The 19,699-nt window shown below is 37.8% G+C and overlaps 1 protein-coding gene across 3 annotated transcripts in view; it reads right to left on the bottom strand.

Moving 5' to 3' along the window:
* Window positions 1–4,718: 4,718 nt before the first annotated feature.
* Window positions 4,719–19,699, bottom strand: part of LOC121407471 — a 36,321-nt gene continuing 21,340 nt past the window's right edge. For all 3 annotated transcript variants that reach the window (XM_041598580.1, XM_041598572.1, XM_041598562.1), the window contains exons 2-3: window positions 9,752–13,488; window positions 4,719–9,248 (exon numbers count right to left, since the gene is read on the bottom strand). In XM_041598580.1, coding sequence (XP_041454514.1) covers window positions 7,213–9,248; window positions 9,752–13,488 — 5,773 coding nt within the window. In that variant the 3' untranslated portion in view covers window positions 4,719–7,212. The remainder of the gene's footprint in view (window positions 9,249–9,751; window positions 13,489–19,699) is intronic.

A 19,699-nucleotide genomic window follows, 5' to 3' on the forward strand; every position in this document is an offset into this window, starting at 1 on the left:
TCTAATTCCCATTCCCTTCATATTGCTCTCATCTCTTTTCAAAACTCGTCACCAATCTAATTCCCATCACATCTCTCTCATCTCTTTTCAAAACTCGTCACCAATCTAATTCCCGTCACCTCTCTCATCTCTTTTCAAAACTCGTCATCAACCTAGTTCCTATTCCCTTCACATCGCTCTCATCTCTTTTCAAAACTCGTCATCACTCTAATTCCCATTTCCTTCACATTGCTCTCATCTCTTTTCAAAACTCGTCACCAATCTAATTCCCTTCACATTGCTCTCATCTCTTCTCAAAACTCTTCACCAATCTAATTTCCATCACATCTCTCTCATCTCTTTTCAAAACTCGTCACCAATCTAATTCCCTTCACATCTCTCTCATCTCTTTTCAAAACTCGTCACCAATCTAATTCCCTTCACATCTCTCTCATCTCTTTTCAAAACTCGTCACCAATCTAATTCCCTTCACATCTCTTTTCAAAACTCGTCACCAATCTAATTTCCATCACATCTCTCTCATCTCTTTTCAAAACTCGGCATCACCCTAGTTCCTATTCCCTTCACATCGCTCTCATCTCTTTTCAAAACTCGTCACCAATCTAATTCCCTTCACATCTCTCTCATCTCTTTTCAAAACTCGTCACCAATCTAATTCCCTTCACATCTCTCTCATCTCTTTTCAAAACTCGTCACCAATCTAATTCCCTTCACATCTCTTTTCAAAACTCGTCACCAATCTAATTCCCTTCACATTGCTCTCATCTCTTTTCAAAACTCGTCACCAATCTAATTCCCTTCACATCTCTCTCATCTCTTTTCAAAACTCGTCATCACTCTAATTCCCTTCACATCTCTTTTCAAAACTCGTCATCACTCTAATTCCCTTCACATCTCTTTTCAAAACTCGTCATCACTCTAATTGCCTTCACATCTCTTTTCAAAACTCGTCATCACTCTAATTCCCTTCACATCTCTTTTCAAAACTCGTCATCACTCTAATTCCCTTCACATCTCTCTCATCTCTTTTCAAAACTCATTATCACTCTAATTCCCTTCACATCTCTTTTCAAAACTCGTCACCAATCTAATTCCCATCACATCTCTCTCATCTCTTCTCAAAACTCGTCACCAATCTAATTCCCTTCACATCTCTCTCATCTCTTTTCAAAACTCGTCATCACTCTAATTCCCATTCCCTTCACATTGCTCTCATCTCTTTTCAAAACTCGTCACCAATCTAATTCCCTTCACATCTCTCTCATCTCTTTTCAAAACTCGTCACCAATCTAATTCCCTTCACATCTCTCTCATCTCTTTTCAAAACTCGTCATCACTCTAATTCCCATTCCCTTCACATTGCTCTCATCTCTTTTCAAAACTCGTCACCAATCTAATTCCCTTCACATCTCTCTCATCTCTTTTCAAAACTCGTCACCAATCTAATTCCCTTCACATCTCTCTCATCTCTTTTCAAAACTCGTCACCAATCTAATTCCCTTCACATCTCTCTCATCTCTTTTCAAAACTCGTCATTACTCTAATTCCCTTCACATCGCTCTCATCTCTTTTCAAAACTCGTCACCAATCTAATTCCCATCACATCTCTCTCATCTCTTCTCAAAACTCGTCACCAATCTAATTCCCTTCACATCTCTCTTTTCAAAACTCGTCACCAATCTAATTCCCTTCACATCTCTCTCATCTCTTTTCAAAACTCGTCACCAATCTAATTCCCTTCACATCTCTCTCATCTCTTTTCAAAACTCGTCACCACTCTAATTCCTTTCACATCTCTCTCATCTCTTTTCAAAACTCGTCATCACTCTAATTCCCTTCACATCTCTCTCATCTCTTTTCAAAACTCGTCATCACTCTAATTCCCTTCACATCTCTTTTCAAAACTCGTCACCAATCTAATTTCCATCACATCTCTCTCATCTCTTTTCAAAACTCGGCATCACCCTAGTTCCTATTCCCTTCACATCGCTCTCATCTCTTTTCAAAACTCGTCATCACTCTAATTCCCATTCCCTTCACATTGCTCTCATCTCTTTTCAAAACTCGTCACCAATCTAATTCCCATCACATCTCTCTCATCTCTTTTCAAAACTCGTCACCAATCTAATTCCCATCACCTCTCTCATCTCTTTTCAAAACTCGTCATCACCCTAGTTCCTATTCCCTTCACATCGCTCTCATCTCTTTTCAAAACTCGTCATCACTCTAATTCCCATTCCCTTCACATTTCTCTCATCTCTTTTCAAAAATCGTCACCAATCTAATTCCCTTCACATTGCTCTCATCTCTTTTCAAAACTCGTCACCAATCTAATTTCCATCACATCTCTCTCATCTCTTTTCAAAACTCGTCATCACCCTAGTTCTTATTCCCTTCACATCGCTCTAATCTGTTTTCAAAACTCGTCATCACTCCAATTTCCATTCCCTTCACATTGCACTATCTCCGTTTAAAACTCGTGTTTACAAGCTGTTTACAACCTCCCATCCCCCGTTCCTTTCGTCTATTACTTCCGTTCTTGTTCATTTGTATGCTCTTAGAGATAACGTTTGAGGTCCGTATTATGAAGTCTGTTTTTATTAGGCCATGGTCTAACTCTGTGGTAGAATAATTGGAAGCCTTAAATTTAAAAAAAGTTGTTTACATTCAATGTTTCTTATGTTTAATGTGGTATTTCAGCGCGTTTTAATGATGAGAATTATTTAAATAATTATTCCCAGTCAATTATGATTTGAGTATCGAATAAGTAGACAAAGTGAATTTGTACTGTTAGAGTTTTGTGTCATCATTAGCTATCCATACTTAAACCGCAACTTTAGACCATAGTTTAAATCAAAGAAGAGTTCAGAATCCGGGCCATTGTATATATGTCACAGGTAAAGTTAATATATAGGTGAATAAACAGAAACATAATTCAAAGAATTTGCAACTTAAATAGAAGGGGGATTGGATATCTTATCTCAAACTTCTAGAAAAGGAAACAAAAGATTTAATATCTTTGTACAATATAACTTTTTTATATGAAAATCCGTTTTATTTCGGAGGAAAACGAAATATATATCCTTTACAAAAACAGACAAGCTTTTTGAGGCTTTACAAACGTATATATAATTGTATAAAAACAACTATTAAATATAGAATATTCAAATATTTACAAATATACATCTTGATATTATATACGGATTAGAAGATTTATACTTGAATAAGTGACTTTGCTGATTATATAATTAATATTTAATCTATGAGACAAATGAACTAGAGATATAAATATCATGACAAGTTATTCCTCATGTAAAATAGTCTTATGTTATTATACAGTTTTGAAGTTTTAACCAAATGAACCCTCCGTATAAAAATATACAAATTTATAATTAACTATTTCCCTTCTAAAGGGTAGATCATTAACTAATTAGCATATAATCATGTACCTCTTTAGGAGAGTTGAAACAAAATGGTATGATGACAAAACTCCAAGAGGGTGTGACATTCGACCAGTTAGGGTTAAAACAATGTCAGTTGTATTATAGACTGCTCACTGAACGGTGTTGTCATTATTACATAGAGATAGTAACCATACTAGTAGCCTTAGATCATCACACCAGCAGCTTCAGAAGACTCCCAAAACACGTGTAGCCTATGGTGCGCGAGCTTTTTCTGTCGCTGCACCTTCTCTTTGGAATAATTTGCCAGTGAATGTAAGAATCATATTATCACTCGACACTTTCAAATCTAAACTGAAGTCTTATCTTTTCTAACAGTATTATTGGCATTTTGACACTCATCCAAACACTCTAATAATTTCATCTTCTTGTGCGCCTCGGAACAGAATATTTCTAGAAAGATGGCGTCATATTAATAGATGCCTATTATTATCATTATCACATCAGGGCTTGTGTTAAACTAACCCCGAAGTTTTGCAATATTAATCCATTCATGAAGAGTTTGGACACACTAATGGAATGAATGCAAAACTTCTATGAGAAGATTGATCTTTTCTGAATATTTACCTTAAATGTTTAGATTCAAACACAATAGTAACCTGTTATAAAAAAAATGCAAAAGGGGTGAAAAGGGTAAGAGAAAGGAGACACTGCAATAGGCATCATAAGCAACGTCAAATTTACATCTAATTCCACCTTTACCCATCTTGTAACCTTTAAGTATGTATTCAAATAAAGTGCCGAGGCGCGATCGGAATTTTAAAAAAATAATCGACGAATATTTCATGTATGCAGAAGTATTTAGCCATCAATAAAAACAAACTTAAAGGTCAAGTCCACCCCAGAAAAATGTTGATTTGAATAAATCGAGAAAAATCAAACGCTGAAAATTTTATCAAAATATCGGATGTAAAATAAGAAAGTTATGACATTTTAAAGTTTCGCTTATTTTTCACAGATCAATGACATGCACAACTCAGTGGCATGCAAATGAGATAGTCGATGATGCCGTCACTCACTTTTTTTTATATTTTGAATTATATATTTCTTATTAACAGATATGACAATATGGATCAACCTGACGAACCATATAGTATTAAAACAATGCTAATTCCACATGTTCAAAGAGAAATTAATCTTTGTTTCACTTGACAATGAGGAGAAAATTAGAATACTTCATATTTCCTGTAGTAAGTTGATGACGTCATCAGTCTCATTTGCATACCGACCAGGATGTGCATATCACTAATTTTTGAAATGTTTGCTAACCTCAGGGTCACAATTGTAATAAATTTCCAGGTTGATATCATTTTTTAAACAATATAAATATATACAACTTCATGTTATTGTAATTAGTTTATACAATTATGAAATCTACTTAGAAACCATCGAATATTTGGAATTTGATAATACATTTCTGGAATAATATTGGAAACATATTCATTATTGGAATATGATTTTTCACAACTAGAAACGAAAGTTTCTCGCTATTTCAGACATGAGAAGAATGCAAAAAGCTTTTCACTTCACTGATTCAAGTACGACTTTGATCGCAAAAAATACACCTCATCAAAATCTCTGCTATTTAATGAAAAAAGCCGGCGCGTTAATAGCTGCATGCGGAGATTGCTCCAGTATTTCAGAAAAATAGACCACAAAAATAGGTTTCAGAAAGAATTTTTCCTTTTTCTGAAATCAAAGGCCTATTTGAGAAATGGAAGACAAGATGAGAATAGATTTAAACTTTAAAAATTACCGTTTCCGATGAAACAATGATCGCAAGGTTAATAGTGTTTCGATCATCCTATGCTCATTCCAAAACACATTTAGGGCACTGTCCAAGCATGTAGAAAATGTTGCACTCTACACAGATACTAGTATTTGAAGGCTGTCGTCCTTTGGTAAATTCAGATTCAGATTGAAGGCAACGGACTATCATAACATATAAGCATGATTAAAATACCGATTTAGCCTGAGAGCACTTTCATGAAATCATAAACCATATTGTGCTTCCGACACAGCTTCTCAATCGCACGAACTATTCTGATATAATATAGTAATCTCTTTTTTATTTTTTACACAGGGTAGCTACTGCAGCTCTTATAGAGGAGCGTTTCATAAAACGTCATGTGATGTGTTTTCGTCTGACAAAATCTATTTAATCTGGCAGTTACCTTTGTAACAGTTTCCTAGCCAATCAAAATCAAAGCTGTCAGATCTGACAACCTTTTGAATCAACGGTGAAACGCCTCCTTGTTCTCCAAACGAGCACTGCTTAACATAACTCCGATCATAATAATTTCAAAGGATTTTCACCATGTCAGGATGTCGGACTTACCTAATGGAATTGCCCCATCAATTATACGTTCAACATATTTTTAAGTAAGACATAGGCCCTGCATCTACAATAATATAGTTAAGGCAGAGAACTGAGGAAAGTACGACTAACATATCAAAAATTTGGTAAGTGAATATAGATTTAGTTGATAATATACATTTTTACATAACATCGATAATTCGCTCCTAGATGATCATGGAGTTTTAGTCACTGTCGACAGTCGGTCGATCGGTGCTAGATTATTTCTATTTAGTAAAGGTATATATTATCGTTAATGATATATATGAAACCAACACATGATCCAAATGAACGAACCTTAAATTAACTGTTAATTTATTGAAAATGCATATACAAATAGCATACTGTTCCAGGAGGTGTTTCATAAAGCTGTTCGTAACTTACGAGCGACTTTACGAACGACTGGTTATCACTTCTAGTGGTCAATGATATACACCAAGTTTTTGTTGATGTTGATTTAGCGCCTAAGAATGGCTCACCAGTCCCAATGCGCTCGAAACTTGTGAACAGGTTTATGAAACACCTACCCATAAGCACATAACGTATGTTGATTCCAAATCACTTTTGTATAGTCAAATCCAACACATCGTCTGAAACAACAGTCAAGATCAAAGTAAAGCAAATTAATTCGTAAATTGGTGGCACATTTTAGTAAGAACATAAGCAAAGAACTTCACTTTGCGGAGGTAAAAGAGAAATATGCGTTTATACCATGCTTTGCAGACTGTTAATAAGTTAGATTTTTATCTTCCCCTTAAAATGAACTTGCGTGTTAAATGTACATATTAATTGCTGCCGTTTTCGATTAAAATACAACTGAGGTTTGTTCCCTGCATTCAGCGAATTATAACTAAATAGTCCTTCCTGTCAGCATCTGTGTCGTTTTCATTTTAGTTTGTTTTAGTGAGAGAGTAAAAGGTAACCATTAAGGAGAGAACAAATGACTGAAAAGTTTTTAAACAAGTGTAAAAAAGAACAAGAAAAGTCATTTACCGCTCATTGGAGATGCGGAAAGATATTAAAATATCCGTCATTTTTAGGACATACAAGAGTTCAGTATTGTCAAAACTCATATGGATTTCGTTAAAGAGAAATCGAAACAGTAGTATTGTAACCATTTAAACCCATTTTCTCCCAAAATCATTTTTAAATGATGTTTGTACGAGTTATGCGATAATCATTTTTAACATTTGATCACAAGAATAAGAGTGTATTGGCAAATTATTGGTGACTGAAAATTGAATTTTCTTTTTAAGGTACTTAGAGAGTCGAGACACAACGGATATTATAAAATAATTTGATACAAATTCTGTTAACAACATGCAGTCAATTCCAGAGGAGGATAGGAAAAGAAGGATAGGTAGAAAATATGAAAGGCGAGACAGAATCAAAATCTTACATCCTTTCCATTAGCTCTAATTCTGCTAGTTGTGCTTTGGTCTCTTTATAAATATTCATGAGCTCTAACACATCCTCTTCCAGTTGTCTGTAAGTCTCTAACAAACCAATGAGCTGTCCTTCTTCATACCCAGGCACACTTGAGTTAGGATCGGTCATGATTCTATCTAGGAAGGGATAGTCGTCTTTGAACCTTTGCATATCCAATGTTCTTTCTGACAAGAGTTCACTCAAGGACTCTACCTGACGCTGCAGACCTTCTCTCTCGGATAGTTCTTCCCCGGATGAGTCAAACGGGAGATCAAGCTTCAGTTCCTCCTGTGGATAGTCCGTTCCTGTTCCTGGTTGTGCGAACTGATCTCCTACGAAATCAGCTGTGACAGTCTCATTCATGCTAAATCCTTCAGCGGGACTGTCAGCTGAATCTTCATCATTTTCGGATCGACGATCAGCATCAAATATCTGTTCATTGGGTTCTTGAAGGTGATTGTCAGCTTGTACAAGATAAGAGAACTGTTCTCCGGCACTGTCAGAGACGCTTTCAGAGATTACCATGTCATAACTATTGTTTGTTGACTGCACAACATATTCCGAATGACGTTCGAATGAAAACGACTGTTCCTGTAGTTTGACCATCTTACCGTCTGGTCCTGCAACCCCTTTGCTAATTTCATATGAGTAAAGGCTCTTCTGCGTTTCCATGTGCTCTTCAGCCCGAAACACTTCGATGGAAGCAGTCACCGAGAGAGCAGCAGGTGGAGAATTACTTGGTAGGCCAATCAAGGCGAACATACGCTCTCCAGAGGCGAACGACGTATCATCATCGTAATCAAATTCACCATCTTCTGATGACCCGGAGTATCCTCGGTGGTCAGAATGCGACAACATACTGTCCTCACTTTGACGAAATGGTTCGGTATGTCCGTTAGTTTTCGCATAACCTTCCGATACCGCGTTTGGTTCTAAATGACCCGGATCACACGTAGCATAATTTTCCGATGGTTCATGTGACTCTGCATGCGGGCCACTCTCCTGTAAGTCTTGATTGAAGACTGGTCGGGTCAATAAAGGTTGCAGCTGCTCAGGAACGTTCATATCTTTGGTTATAGTTGTTTCTGTGATAGGTTTAAAGTTCACTGGACCTTGTTTGCCATTTTCCAATAGATCTGCAATGCATGCAGGAGCTGTCTTGTCCTGGTAATTTAGATTCTTTGTTACCATAGGCTCAACAGCGGGTACGAGTCTAGGAGGCAAATAATCCATGTCTTCATCACCATTCTGAAGATCTTCAGTCGTTTGTGAAGGATGGTTATTATTTTGCGGTGATGACGATGGAAATAAAATCTGCCTCTGTTTTTCAATTTCCAATAATTCAGAGGAAGAGTCATAGTCGCTAAATACATGGTGTCCATTTTGCGACGGGTGTTGGATTTTCTGGTTGTCTTTAGGCACATGAGATGTTGGATAACGTGGAGTTGGTTCTGAAGACGATTCTCCACCTGAAATTGGTCTAAACCTTATTTCATCGTCATAATCATATTCTGCAGTCGGGACCTCACTCGGATACGACCTCGTGGGATCATCCTCGGGTAAGTATTGGTGTTTCTTACCTGAATTCTCAGGCCAGTTCCTCCCACTGTTTGGTCCGTACCCAGCAGGTATCTCCTGTAAGTAGTCCTCGCTAGAACTTGTTTCCGGTGATTCCGACTGCCTACTCCGCCTTTCGTAATCATTGTCTGACGAGGATTCGTTATTCTGTTCCTCGTTCATCTGTGCCAACATCGCACTCGTGATAAAGAACATCCGACTAGCTTGTGGTTTTTCCTCCTCCTCCTCATGCTCCTCCTCTGGCTCCTCTTCCACACCTGTCTGTCTGGGGTAGTATCCATTGTAACCTGGTAGTTCACGTGATTGGTTGGTTGGATAACGTGACATTTCACTAGGGTAAGATGGTTCCTTGAAATCAGACCTCTCCTGGTCTTCATCTTCGTCCTCTTCGACTAGTCCCATTTGATTATCGAGGATGTATGTCCCTGAAAGAACAATGACGAAAAAGCAAGATATTGCATAATGCAACTAAATGTTATGAGCATTATTTTTAAGTTTGGAAGATGCATCCAATATTAATAAGAATCTGACTGGGGGTGGGGGCTTCCAATGAAAAAAAAATGACAAATAAAATATAGATATATAAAATATTAGCTTATATATAAGCATGGAATATTCGTCGCATACATAATAAAGTTATTGACATTTACGGTGGTCCGAACCTCGGAATAGCTCGTTATAGAGCTATAGCTATTCCAAGGTTCGGACCACAGTAAACGTTAATAACTTTACTATATGCGTGACGAACATTAACCAGTAGTACAAGATAAACATGAAAGAATCATCACTTCAACACTGAAATACAAAAAGAAACCAAAACAACAACAAAAACAAATAAGAAGCTATAATCAGATATCTTGCGCGTTAATTGGTGAAGTCGGTTGATGAGCTTTGACCTAAAATCAACAAAGCATTTATTATACTATACCTGATGTATCTGAACTCGAAACTGAAGAAGAATCGTCATCAGATGGACTGATAGAATCTGGAATCAATCTCTCAGGAATTGCATCCTCGACTTCAGGATAGCCATCGAAACCTCTCCCGGATGACACAGGCACCGACTCCTCCATCCCACCGCTGGCGTCAGCAATAAGTCCTTCCTCCACTTCCTGCTCTGCTGGATTGACAGCCCGATCGTCTTGTTGGTCTGGTCTTCGGTCTAGAGAAGCAAAGAGTTCATCGAAATTGATTTGACTCTCTTCTTCATCCTGTATATCTGGAAAGATCGGTTCATCAATTTCCTCTTCATCATCATCGTTGAGGTTTTCTTTGGAAGAGATAAGGGCGAAGAGTGTTGACTTTTTCTCCGGTGTCAGCTCTTTACCGACCAGACTACTGATCAATGCAAAAGATCGACTGCCTGTGGTATCATCAAGAATGGCATTGTAAAAGAGACTGTCGTTGCTGTCGTACATACCGTAGGAGTAGAGGAATGGTTTTTGAAGAAGATATTGAATGGCTTCCCTTACCATCTCGTCAGTGATGACTCTCTTCCGCGGAGGGCTTGCTTCACTGATGTCAGAATCATCTAAATCCACATTAACCGACAGTTCGCTGCTGAGTGATCTCAAAAGTGATTTCAAGTTTACGTGACCGTTGATCGTCTTTCTCACATCGGTTGGAACCAAATCATCCTCACAGGCCGTTTGTCGCGCTTTGGCCAGGTCTGACCCACCTTCAGCTGGAAGACTGGATAAAACAACTTTGTCGTCCTTATCCAAGCTTTTAATATCGTCTCTAATGTCACAGGTAGGGCTCAGCTCCTCATCATCTTCAATTTTTGTGCAAAAGAACTTGCTGAATGGGTCCAAATCTTTCTGCTCATCCATGGAAACGGGTGCAGCCACTACCCCCTCCTCGCAGATGGGTTCTCCATCGTAATATAGTTTTTGAGAGTCTTCTGTGTCGGGCAAGAGTACCGATTTGACATCAGCTAATGAAAATTCTTCCATTGTAGGATCAACAGGATTCTCCTCCCGTTCCTCAGTATAATCATTACCAACAATGGAAGACATAAGAGAGTTAATGTTTGTTTTCGGAACCGATACTTGAGCGGTTACTACTACCGAATCTCCATTCATATGAGGCTGAGCAATATCTCCGTCCATAACGGGATCTCTCTCCAAAGAATCCAAATTTGACTCATCACCACTAAGTATTGCTGGTGAATCTTGGTGTCCTGTTTGTCTGAATTCATCCCTTGGTTCCTGTGGATGTGAACAGAAGAGGTCTATGCTTGAACATTCCACTGGTCTTGCAGCTGCCGATGGGATAAGCTCCTCATCAACCCTTTGACGGTTTTCATCAACCATGGTACCTTCACGATTTTCACTGTGATCATCAATACTATCCCTGGCAATGGTATTCATTATGTCTACCACACCATGCTTCGGATCAATGTCCACAACACTTCCTTCACTAACGTCCGTTGATTGTACATTCTCTCCCGTAAGTTTCGTCAACAAATCTCTGACCTCAGAAGGATCCCCATTCGAAGCCTTCACAGTTACAACCATTTGGACATCAGAAACTGTATTGTCTTTCGTATCACTCTCTAATCTCATTTGGAAATCATGGTCCCCATCTTCCCCTACACTTACAGTTACATCCATTTCTTCGGAGCTTTGTGTCTCTGCCATTGTTTGATCTTGGTTTTCATCACTGTCTGGAATGTAATCACTCGGTACATAGTCTTCTTTGGCAAAATCACTATCATTAGGCACATTATGGTCGTCTTCGACTGGAAGTGCACTTGTGTATTCATTCTCATCGCCCCACTGTGGTGACGTAAACTCTTCCCCAATATTCACTTCCACTACGGGCTCGTCGTCGTCAACACTTTCAATTCTGATCTGTGGGATTTGAACATCGCTAACGCGACGATCGAACAGTAATTGATTTTCCTCTCCATTTTCATCGTCACTAGTCTGATAGAGTTCGTTGTCATCAGCAGCTTCGCACCATCCACTCTTAATCACCGTTTCGTCAAGAATTTCCTGAACCATTTCACTAGCAAGAGATTCTGCGACAACATTCACAACACTGACGCCATTATTGTCATAATTTTCCTCGTCTGGTCCCTTGCTTTCAAAGTCTTCACTATACCTTAACACACATTCAACATCTCTGGTGTCTACTGGCTGTACGAGGTCATTGATATCTTCGACATTGTCTTCATGTTGCACGGTACCATCTTCTGGTATTTCATCAATCATTTCATTAGAAATACGATCTGAAACTACATTCAATACTTCAGTCTCTTTCAATGTGATACTATCTTTCTCATTGTCAATGACCATATCATTTGCAATAGCATCAGCAACGACATTTAAAACATCAGTTTCTTCATCCTTCGACAAGTTAGGTTCTGATCCCTCGCTTCTTCTCTCTGTATCGTTTATCATGTCGTTTGCAATAACATCAGAAACCACATTTACAACATCAGTTCGTTCATTGCTATCCAATTTCTGCTCCGCCACTGCAATATTTCTCTCTGCATCATTGACCATGTCATTTGCAATAGCATCAGCAACTACATTCGCAATTTCTTGTTGATTTTCATTGCTCGAATCATGCTTTCCTTCCGAATAAATGTCACCCATTATTTCCTTCACCATTTCATCTGAGATGAGATCAGCAACCACATTTAAAACCTTAGTCATTTCATCCTTGTCCAGCTCGTTCTCCCTTGCCTTGATGTCGCCTCCTGCATCCTTCACCGTATCAGCATCGCTTGAAGTTGTGGTGTCATCGGACCCGTCTTCCACGACGTCGTCATCGATAGCGTTCTTAACCACTGGAGCATTCGGTACGTCGTTCGATTCAACCACAATATATTCCACAGAGGTTTGAACAGTGGTGATGTCTTTGTCAACAGATTCCACAGCTTCCGGTTGATCAAGTGTCTCCTGGCTATCATCCTTGCTCTCTGGGACCGCTGGAGATTCAGGAGTCAGTTCTTCCGGTTTTGTTAAACTCAGATTCACTTCATCACTTACTAGTACCTGAGGGGGAGATTCAGTTTTATCAATTATGTCTTCCTCATAATCCAGAGATGGTTTATCCTGGTCTTGCATATCTAATTTAGCATAGGCATCTTCTAAGGCTTCGTCTAACACAAAATCAGAATTACTATCAACCCCACTACTGGCTGACGCATCCTCCGGAAGATTCATATCCTCAATCGCTTGATCAGCATACTCTCGTTTTTTAGCCTCGCCGTTCAACATCTCACTCCCATCATCGTCTAATATGAGGAAGGCATCGTCTATCGCTTGGTCCATTAATTCACGATCCTGGTCCTGATGCTTCTCATCTTCCTCCATGTTTATATCACGTGACCCATCACCTGGTCCACCATTCAATCTATCGCTGCTCGGATTTTCAACTTGATGTTCCACGGTATCCATGGCATCGGCGAAGTCGTCTACGCTGCTCTGAGTACTCTCGCCGTCGCTCTCAATAACAGATCGTTTTCCTCTTTCTGCTTGGTTTGTCGTCTCTGGTCTAGGTTGTGACGATGTGGAGTTTTCGGTCGTCGGACTGACTTCACTGTCACCTGGACCTTCACTTGAGTTCGTTTGATGTCGGCCAACTTTCTTTGCTGGCGACCCCTCGGGATTGTCGATGTCTGTGCCGAGTTCGTCCTCGTCAGACCCCTCTCTGTAAGAACGATAAATAGAGAAGAATTCTTAGTTCAAACATGGATAAGGTTGTATATAGAAATTACGAATATAACACTCTTCCCATAAAGCAAAATATTGAATACTAGATAATCATGATAATTACGGCAAATAACAAATTATCATTCATCATGATCATTACAACACGAAAACCTGGGGACCGTTTCATGAAAGTTGTCAGCACTGACAAGTTGTCTTTCTCCGACAGTTACCATAGTAACAGTCAGAGGCCAGTGTCTCTCAGCCAATAAAATCCAAGGATTTCACTCAAAATGTCAGCACTGGTAATTGAGTCAGTGCTGACAACTTTCATGAAACACCCACCAGATCACAATAACCTTAAAATCCCAGTTTTAACGGTAGTCCAAAATGTATCAAGCTCACCATGTAGACAATAGCCAGTCTCAATAGAAACGATGAAATAGAATTAAAACCACATAGTCTCCTACATCAACGTAAATTTTTCAACTTGAACTCCACAGAAAAACTTGAACTAAAATAATTTTACGAGATTCACATCACACACTTAAACTTGATTAGATATGATAAACACTTGGTCGTTTACGGAATACAAACAATATGTATATGTATCACTGATACTAAAGTACAACTCCGTGTTCATATGAATATTGAATGATCATCATCAGTAGGTCTATTTCACATGGAGGTATATATTCGATTTCTGTATAAAGCAAACGCATTGTTTGCATCACCTATGGACTTTGTACCAAACGTGCTTGTCATAAAAACAACAGAGGTATAGATGACACACATATGTACACACCATTTTCAACCAACAGAATGATGAAGAGTTAAACTTGCTACATGAGTGTGCCGACACATGTTTTGAGCTGTGATTATAAATTGCTCTGCGTTAACGAGTGCTTTTTTTTTTAGTTTCATGAATAACTATGAGCACCTGCAAGGCTGCAACGACATTTTGAACAGCATTAATCACTTATTAGTAGCCTTCGTGAATTCTCCCAGTATTGTTATACAAAATATTATTTTGTTATCTAAGAAAGTATTTAATACATGGCCGAAAAAAAACTATGACCCCGGTCAATGGGACACAATATCATGATCAGACCCTAAGGAGATTTTTTTTCTTCAATATAACAAGTCTCTTTTTTTTCAATGGCCATATTTGCAGAACACAATTCATCCAAGGTTGGCCATAGCAAAAAGAGTGACATCAATTGTCATGTAATAAACCACGAGAAAACTTTTCTTTCCATCGTCCAAGAAAATATACCAGTTCTTATAGGACCAATCTGTTCTATTAGCAACAAGAACAAAATTACAAGTATTCATACTTCATAATCACATACACGTATTCGTGAAAGGTTGTGAAAATGTTATTTACTGCCCAATCATAGCTAAGGTTTGCAGTTTTGTTCAAATCAAATAACGATCGTTTGACGATGATTCCTCGGATTACAGACCCTTTGTGGTTCAGTGGAAATGAAAAAAAGGAAAACCTGAAAATCATATAAAATGCAAATATTTATTGGCCTTCGTGGGACACATTTCAGAATTTTCCATTTAAAAGTGCTGATGTGTGATGATAAAACGTTGTATAATCTATTTGTAAAATTAGATGAGGCGAATCACCAGGCAAACACGAGAGCTGTTATTACGTTGGGAATTACTCATGCTTCAGATGAAAACGGCTATCTCAAACAAGTTTTAAAAAATAAAGTGTGTATGATACTTTGAAAACAACCACACACGAAAACACATATTTTTGAGTGATTGCTCCAGCATTCTGAGATGGACTATTCATGATCAAACGTCATTTTATTCTACGACAGGCACGTTCGTCTACATCAAACCTAATACTGCATCGCAAAATGTAGATTTACCATCAGGGGCTCTTCAAATTCGTGGTGGTCAGGGAAAGAAATTATGCAGAATGATAATCAACTACTGACGAGGAGTCTGGGGCGTGGAGATGGGGGGGGGGTGCATGTGGCGTGCAGGAAATACAACAAAGCAATGAGTCCCATCCAATCTCAACCATGACCTACATGTATATCTATGAAAATGACTTGACCCTGTAACCTTATTCTTCAACACAATACCATAATATACACATCTTATCATTTTAAGGGGAGGCACACATAAATTTACGAACGCGGGGGCAACAGATATGTTTTAACTCGAAAAAGTTGTGGTGCATTCCTTTTCCGACATGTCATCTTGATCAGATTTCACGATAATTTGTCATTGGGGTCGAGATCGCTAAGTGCGAACGGGGTATAAATGTAAACACGTCAAAACAAAAACTACTTCAGTCCGTTCGGGGGTAACTAAATGCCCTTGATCCTCGATAAATCATAGAAGGATTGTCTTATTTTATTCGATAGATTCTTTTTCGTCATTAAATTAGACTAGAAAATTCTGTGTGTATACAATATACAGCTTTAATTATTTTCATAAGTATTTCACTTACAGAATTAGATAAAGAACACCTTGCTACCATAATTTTGAAGACCATGAATTAATAAAATTAGACGTACAACAATACTAGACAAATAATTCACAAAATTTTAAGACGAATACTAAATCATGACATTTATACATCACATACAATGTATTCGCCCGTAATTTACTTGTTCTCAATTCACATCGACCATTCTTCTTTCAAATAATGACTTGTTATATTAAGAATTGGGACTGACAAATTACATCACAGCATATTGGTGACAGACAGTATCATATTTATGACCATTATAACATTTCTAATGTATATTTCCCATTGTCTATTGACTCTTTATCAAGTATTCATCGTCAGAGAAAAATATATGAAACTGATGTTGAAACGAAACAGCCCAATACCAGAGTATCATTCAGTATTATCTGATTATACCAGAGGTTCGACACATTTTGTTGAGAACGAGAGACCAGACTATAAAATCAAGAATCAAATGTACGTTGTCATGGTAACATAAAGGGACAGGTGTGATTTATTCACGAATTATAGTGATTCATACAGTCAAATTTGCTGAGTGAAATGGCGGGAAGGCTGATGAGCTATTAAGCAGTGTGCATTTACCATAGCATGAAATTGTGAATTGAATTTGATCAGAATAGTAAGGAAAGTGTTGAATTTCATTGTATTGTCTAGACTTTATTTCATAAGCATTCTCAGATACACATCGTCTGGAATAGTTTATGAAGGCAGTGAGTGGTGGTCACAAGATAAGTTGAACAACATTTTTATGGAATCATATACTAAGGGAGATTCCTCTTTAGGAAGGGATTAAGGAGCCAAGATAGTTGGAATCTCTCAAATTGGCGGACAAACTCAAATCAACAATACAGAATTTCAAACACAACCAGAAGACTTTCATCTCTTCTACAGCGTCAATGAGTCTGAATCTGAAATGAAAGAGTGCTCATCAATGCTAGTATAAGACCGGAATTCTATAGATTCTTCTCTGCTCGATATAAGAATAGCAAGAAGGATATTTACTTGCCGCTGAAAGAAATTGCGATGAAACGCTAAAACCCAGCTTTTCAAGTCTTTTCTCCACTACGAAGAAAACGCAACAGTATAAATGAGACTATGGAGACATAATATAAACAAGAGAGACGACTGGGTATAGGTATTGATACTTATTCCATAAAAATCCTACATACATGTCAAACCCGTCTATGTAAAATCATGACCATCGGGACAAATTGGGTAGTTACCCCCCTCGCCCCCCAAATTTTCAAGAGCGATATACAATTTATAAGGCAAATTTTCACATCAATTCACCATTAGTATGCACCAAATCCTATTTAGATTAGTCTATATAGATGTTTCAAACGCCGACGCGTCGGCGACGTGATCAAATCGGTCAATTCGCTCACTCGTTTACATATAGTAAATAGACTTAAGTTCTCCGGGATAGTATAGTGCATTCGGAATAATCTGGGAACAGGCTGATTTGAACCACCACCTATCCTCAGTACTATACGTACCTGTGATCAATAAATCCAGGTCCTGATCAAAGTTATTGTCAACAAACATCCAGAAAATCCAATACAATAATCCTTTATCTTTGACACAAATGGCGTAGAATGCGGCATTTGTACGCATCAGAACGTAGTGGGTATATTGTTCAATGGCGTTCAGAACTTGCAAAATACCAGTACACCTTTACGGGACCTCGACAAAACGACATACAAAACTATACCAACAATTTGCCTTTCTTGTTTTGTGGTTTGCGAGCGGCAAAACAGATTGCTGGATTTGTGCACGACGGCGGAACGAAAAGGAATCCGTTTAAAAATCTGATTTAGAGTGATGACGAGTTCCAAAAGTATGGCGGAAATGAGCGGAGAACAAAAAGCACAGCTTGTATTTCAACCGTTCAAGCAAATGAACGACGTTTGGGTCCAATCGAATGGAATGCCAAATCTTTTCGTCAAATATCGGTCTTCTTTCTCTCTCTTTACAGTATACTACTCTCAAGTCGTACATACGGAGTTATTTCCCCTACTTCCACTCCTCTCAGCGGAGCGTCGTCTGACGGTGACCCCTGAGCTCTAGGGGTGATGGACCGTCGACGTTAATGAGCTTCTTGTTTTGACAGCCTTCCCTTTCAGTAATGAGCGACACCATTAGTGAAAAACACAGAAAACTGGGGACAAAGAGTAATATGATAATTAATATGTCACTTAATGGATCACGTGCCACCTAGGTCGTAATCAGCTTAAGAATGAATGATAAATGGATGAAGTTGACGAAACTTTGTTGAATTATTATTCATAACAACTTGAAACTTAATTGTTATATCTTGGTAGTCTATCACTTTTATATTCTTCTCTTTCTTTCCTCTCTTCCTTGTTCTTTTATTTTTATTTTGTTTTCTTGGATGCAAAACCAGTTTAAAGGTGCCTCAACCAATCAAGCTTTCAGCTAATGTTGCAACACCTTTGTATGTTCATTGTTTACTTGTGTTTTATATATATTTATATATTATTTGTGTATTATTTTACATTGTACATTGTGAACATTCATCAATAAATAAACAAAAATAACGATGATCAAATGAATGAAGTTCACTACCATAGAAATTTCAGGGTATTTCCCAAACTAACAGAAGATAAATGGGCGTGGCACTTTACCCTTGTAAACTCCCTTCGGATTCATCTGGAATGGTCGAGTCCATTCCTTCTATATGATATTGTTCTACCACAGATTATTAGTTTATTTTCGAAATTCATATAATCTCTTATACTCTTAATTGTATATGCAACGAATCGTGTAAATGCTTCCCGAGCTGGTAACGATTCATAAAATAAGAAAATTCTTCGAAACAATCTTAAAAAATAAAAACATATCAACAAAGTTTAAAGCCAATATAGATGATATCTACAGTGTGTATCAACATGATCAATGAAAAATTACCGTTTGAAAAAAAAAATTCCTGGAAATTGAAATATATACGACATGGGGTAATTTTTTTTCACATATATTCTTGGGTTTGTGTCTCATCTATCAAATGAAAGTAAAAAAATTGACAGAATGTTACACTTGAGTGAGCACTGTCAATTTTTGGAAGGCTCGCAGAAATCAGTTTGCGCAGAAACGCTCATTTTTCACGCTGTGTTGTGGAAAAGGGGCGAACACAAACTGACCGTGTGCAATTCTTTTGCATATTTCCATATTTAGACATTTTAAATAAAACAGATACATTTTTGTAACAATATAGGTAAACACAGTTTTTCCCTTTTTGTGCAAGTTTGATCTAAGGACATAACTGAATGTAAACAAAAGTTTATTTCAGACATCTCCAGCATTTTCCCACTGAAATTTTATCATTTAAAGTGGGTTTACATTTCATTTAATACTTTTTTTCCACACTTTTCCCAAGCTTGACAATGATTAATAGTAGAAAAGTCAAGCCCAACATGCCCAAGCCATTTAATGTGAATCCGATCCTGCTCCGCAGATATCATCACGATGGTCTCAGTGTATGAGTGATGCTTTCTTCGTGATTAATGTCTATTTTTATTCAACAACTTCCAAGTTCTGCGCAAATCATTTTCATGAACTTTTCAAAAGTAAGTGGTGCTCACTCAAGCGGAAAGATTTTCCGACAGTTATATCGTCATTTGCTTAAGAGATCTGTTTCAATGTGGAAAAAACTTCAGAATATTACAAAGATATAATTATACGGGAATATTTCTTAGTG

The sequence above is a fragment of the Lytechinus variegatus genome, chromosome 1, assembly GCF_018143015.1.
Source record: "Lytechinus variegatus isolate NC3 chromosome 1, Lvar_3.0, whole genome shotgun sequence".
Lineage (NCBI taxonomy): Eukaryota > Metazoa > Echinodermata > Echinoidea > Temnopleuroida > Toxopneustidae > Lytechinus > Lytechinus variegatus.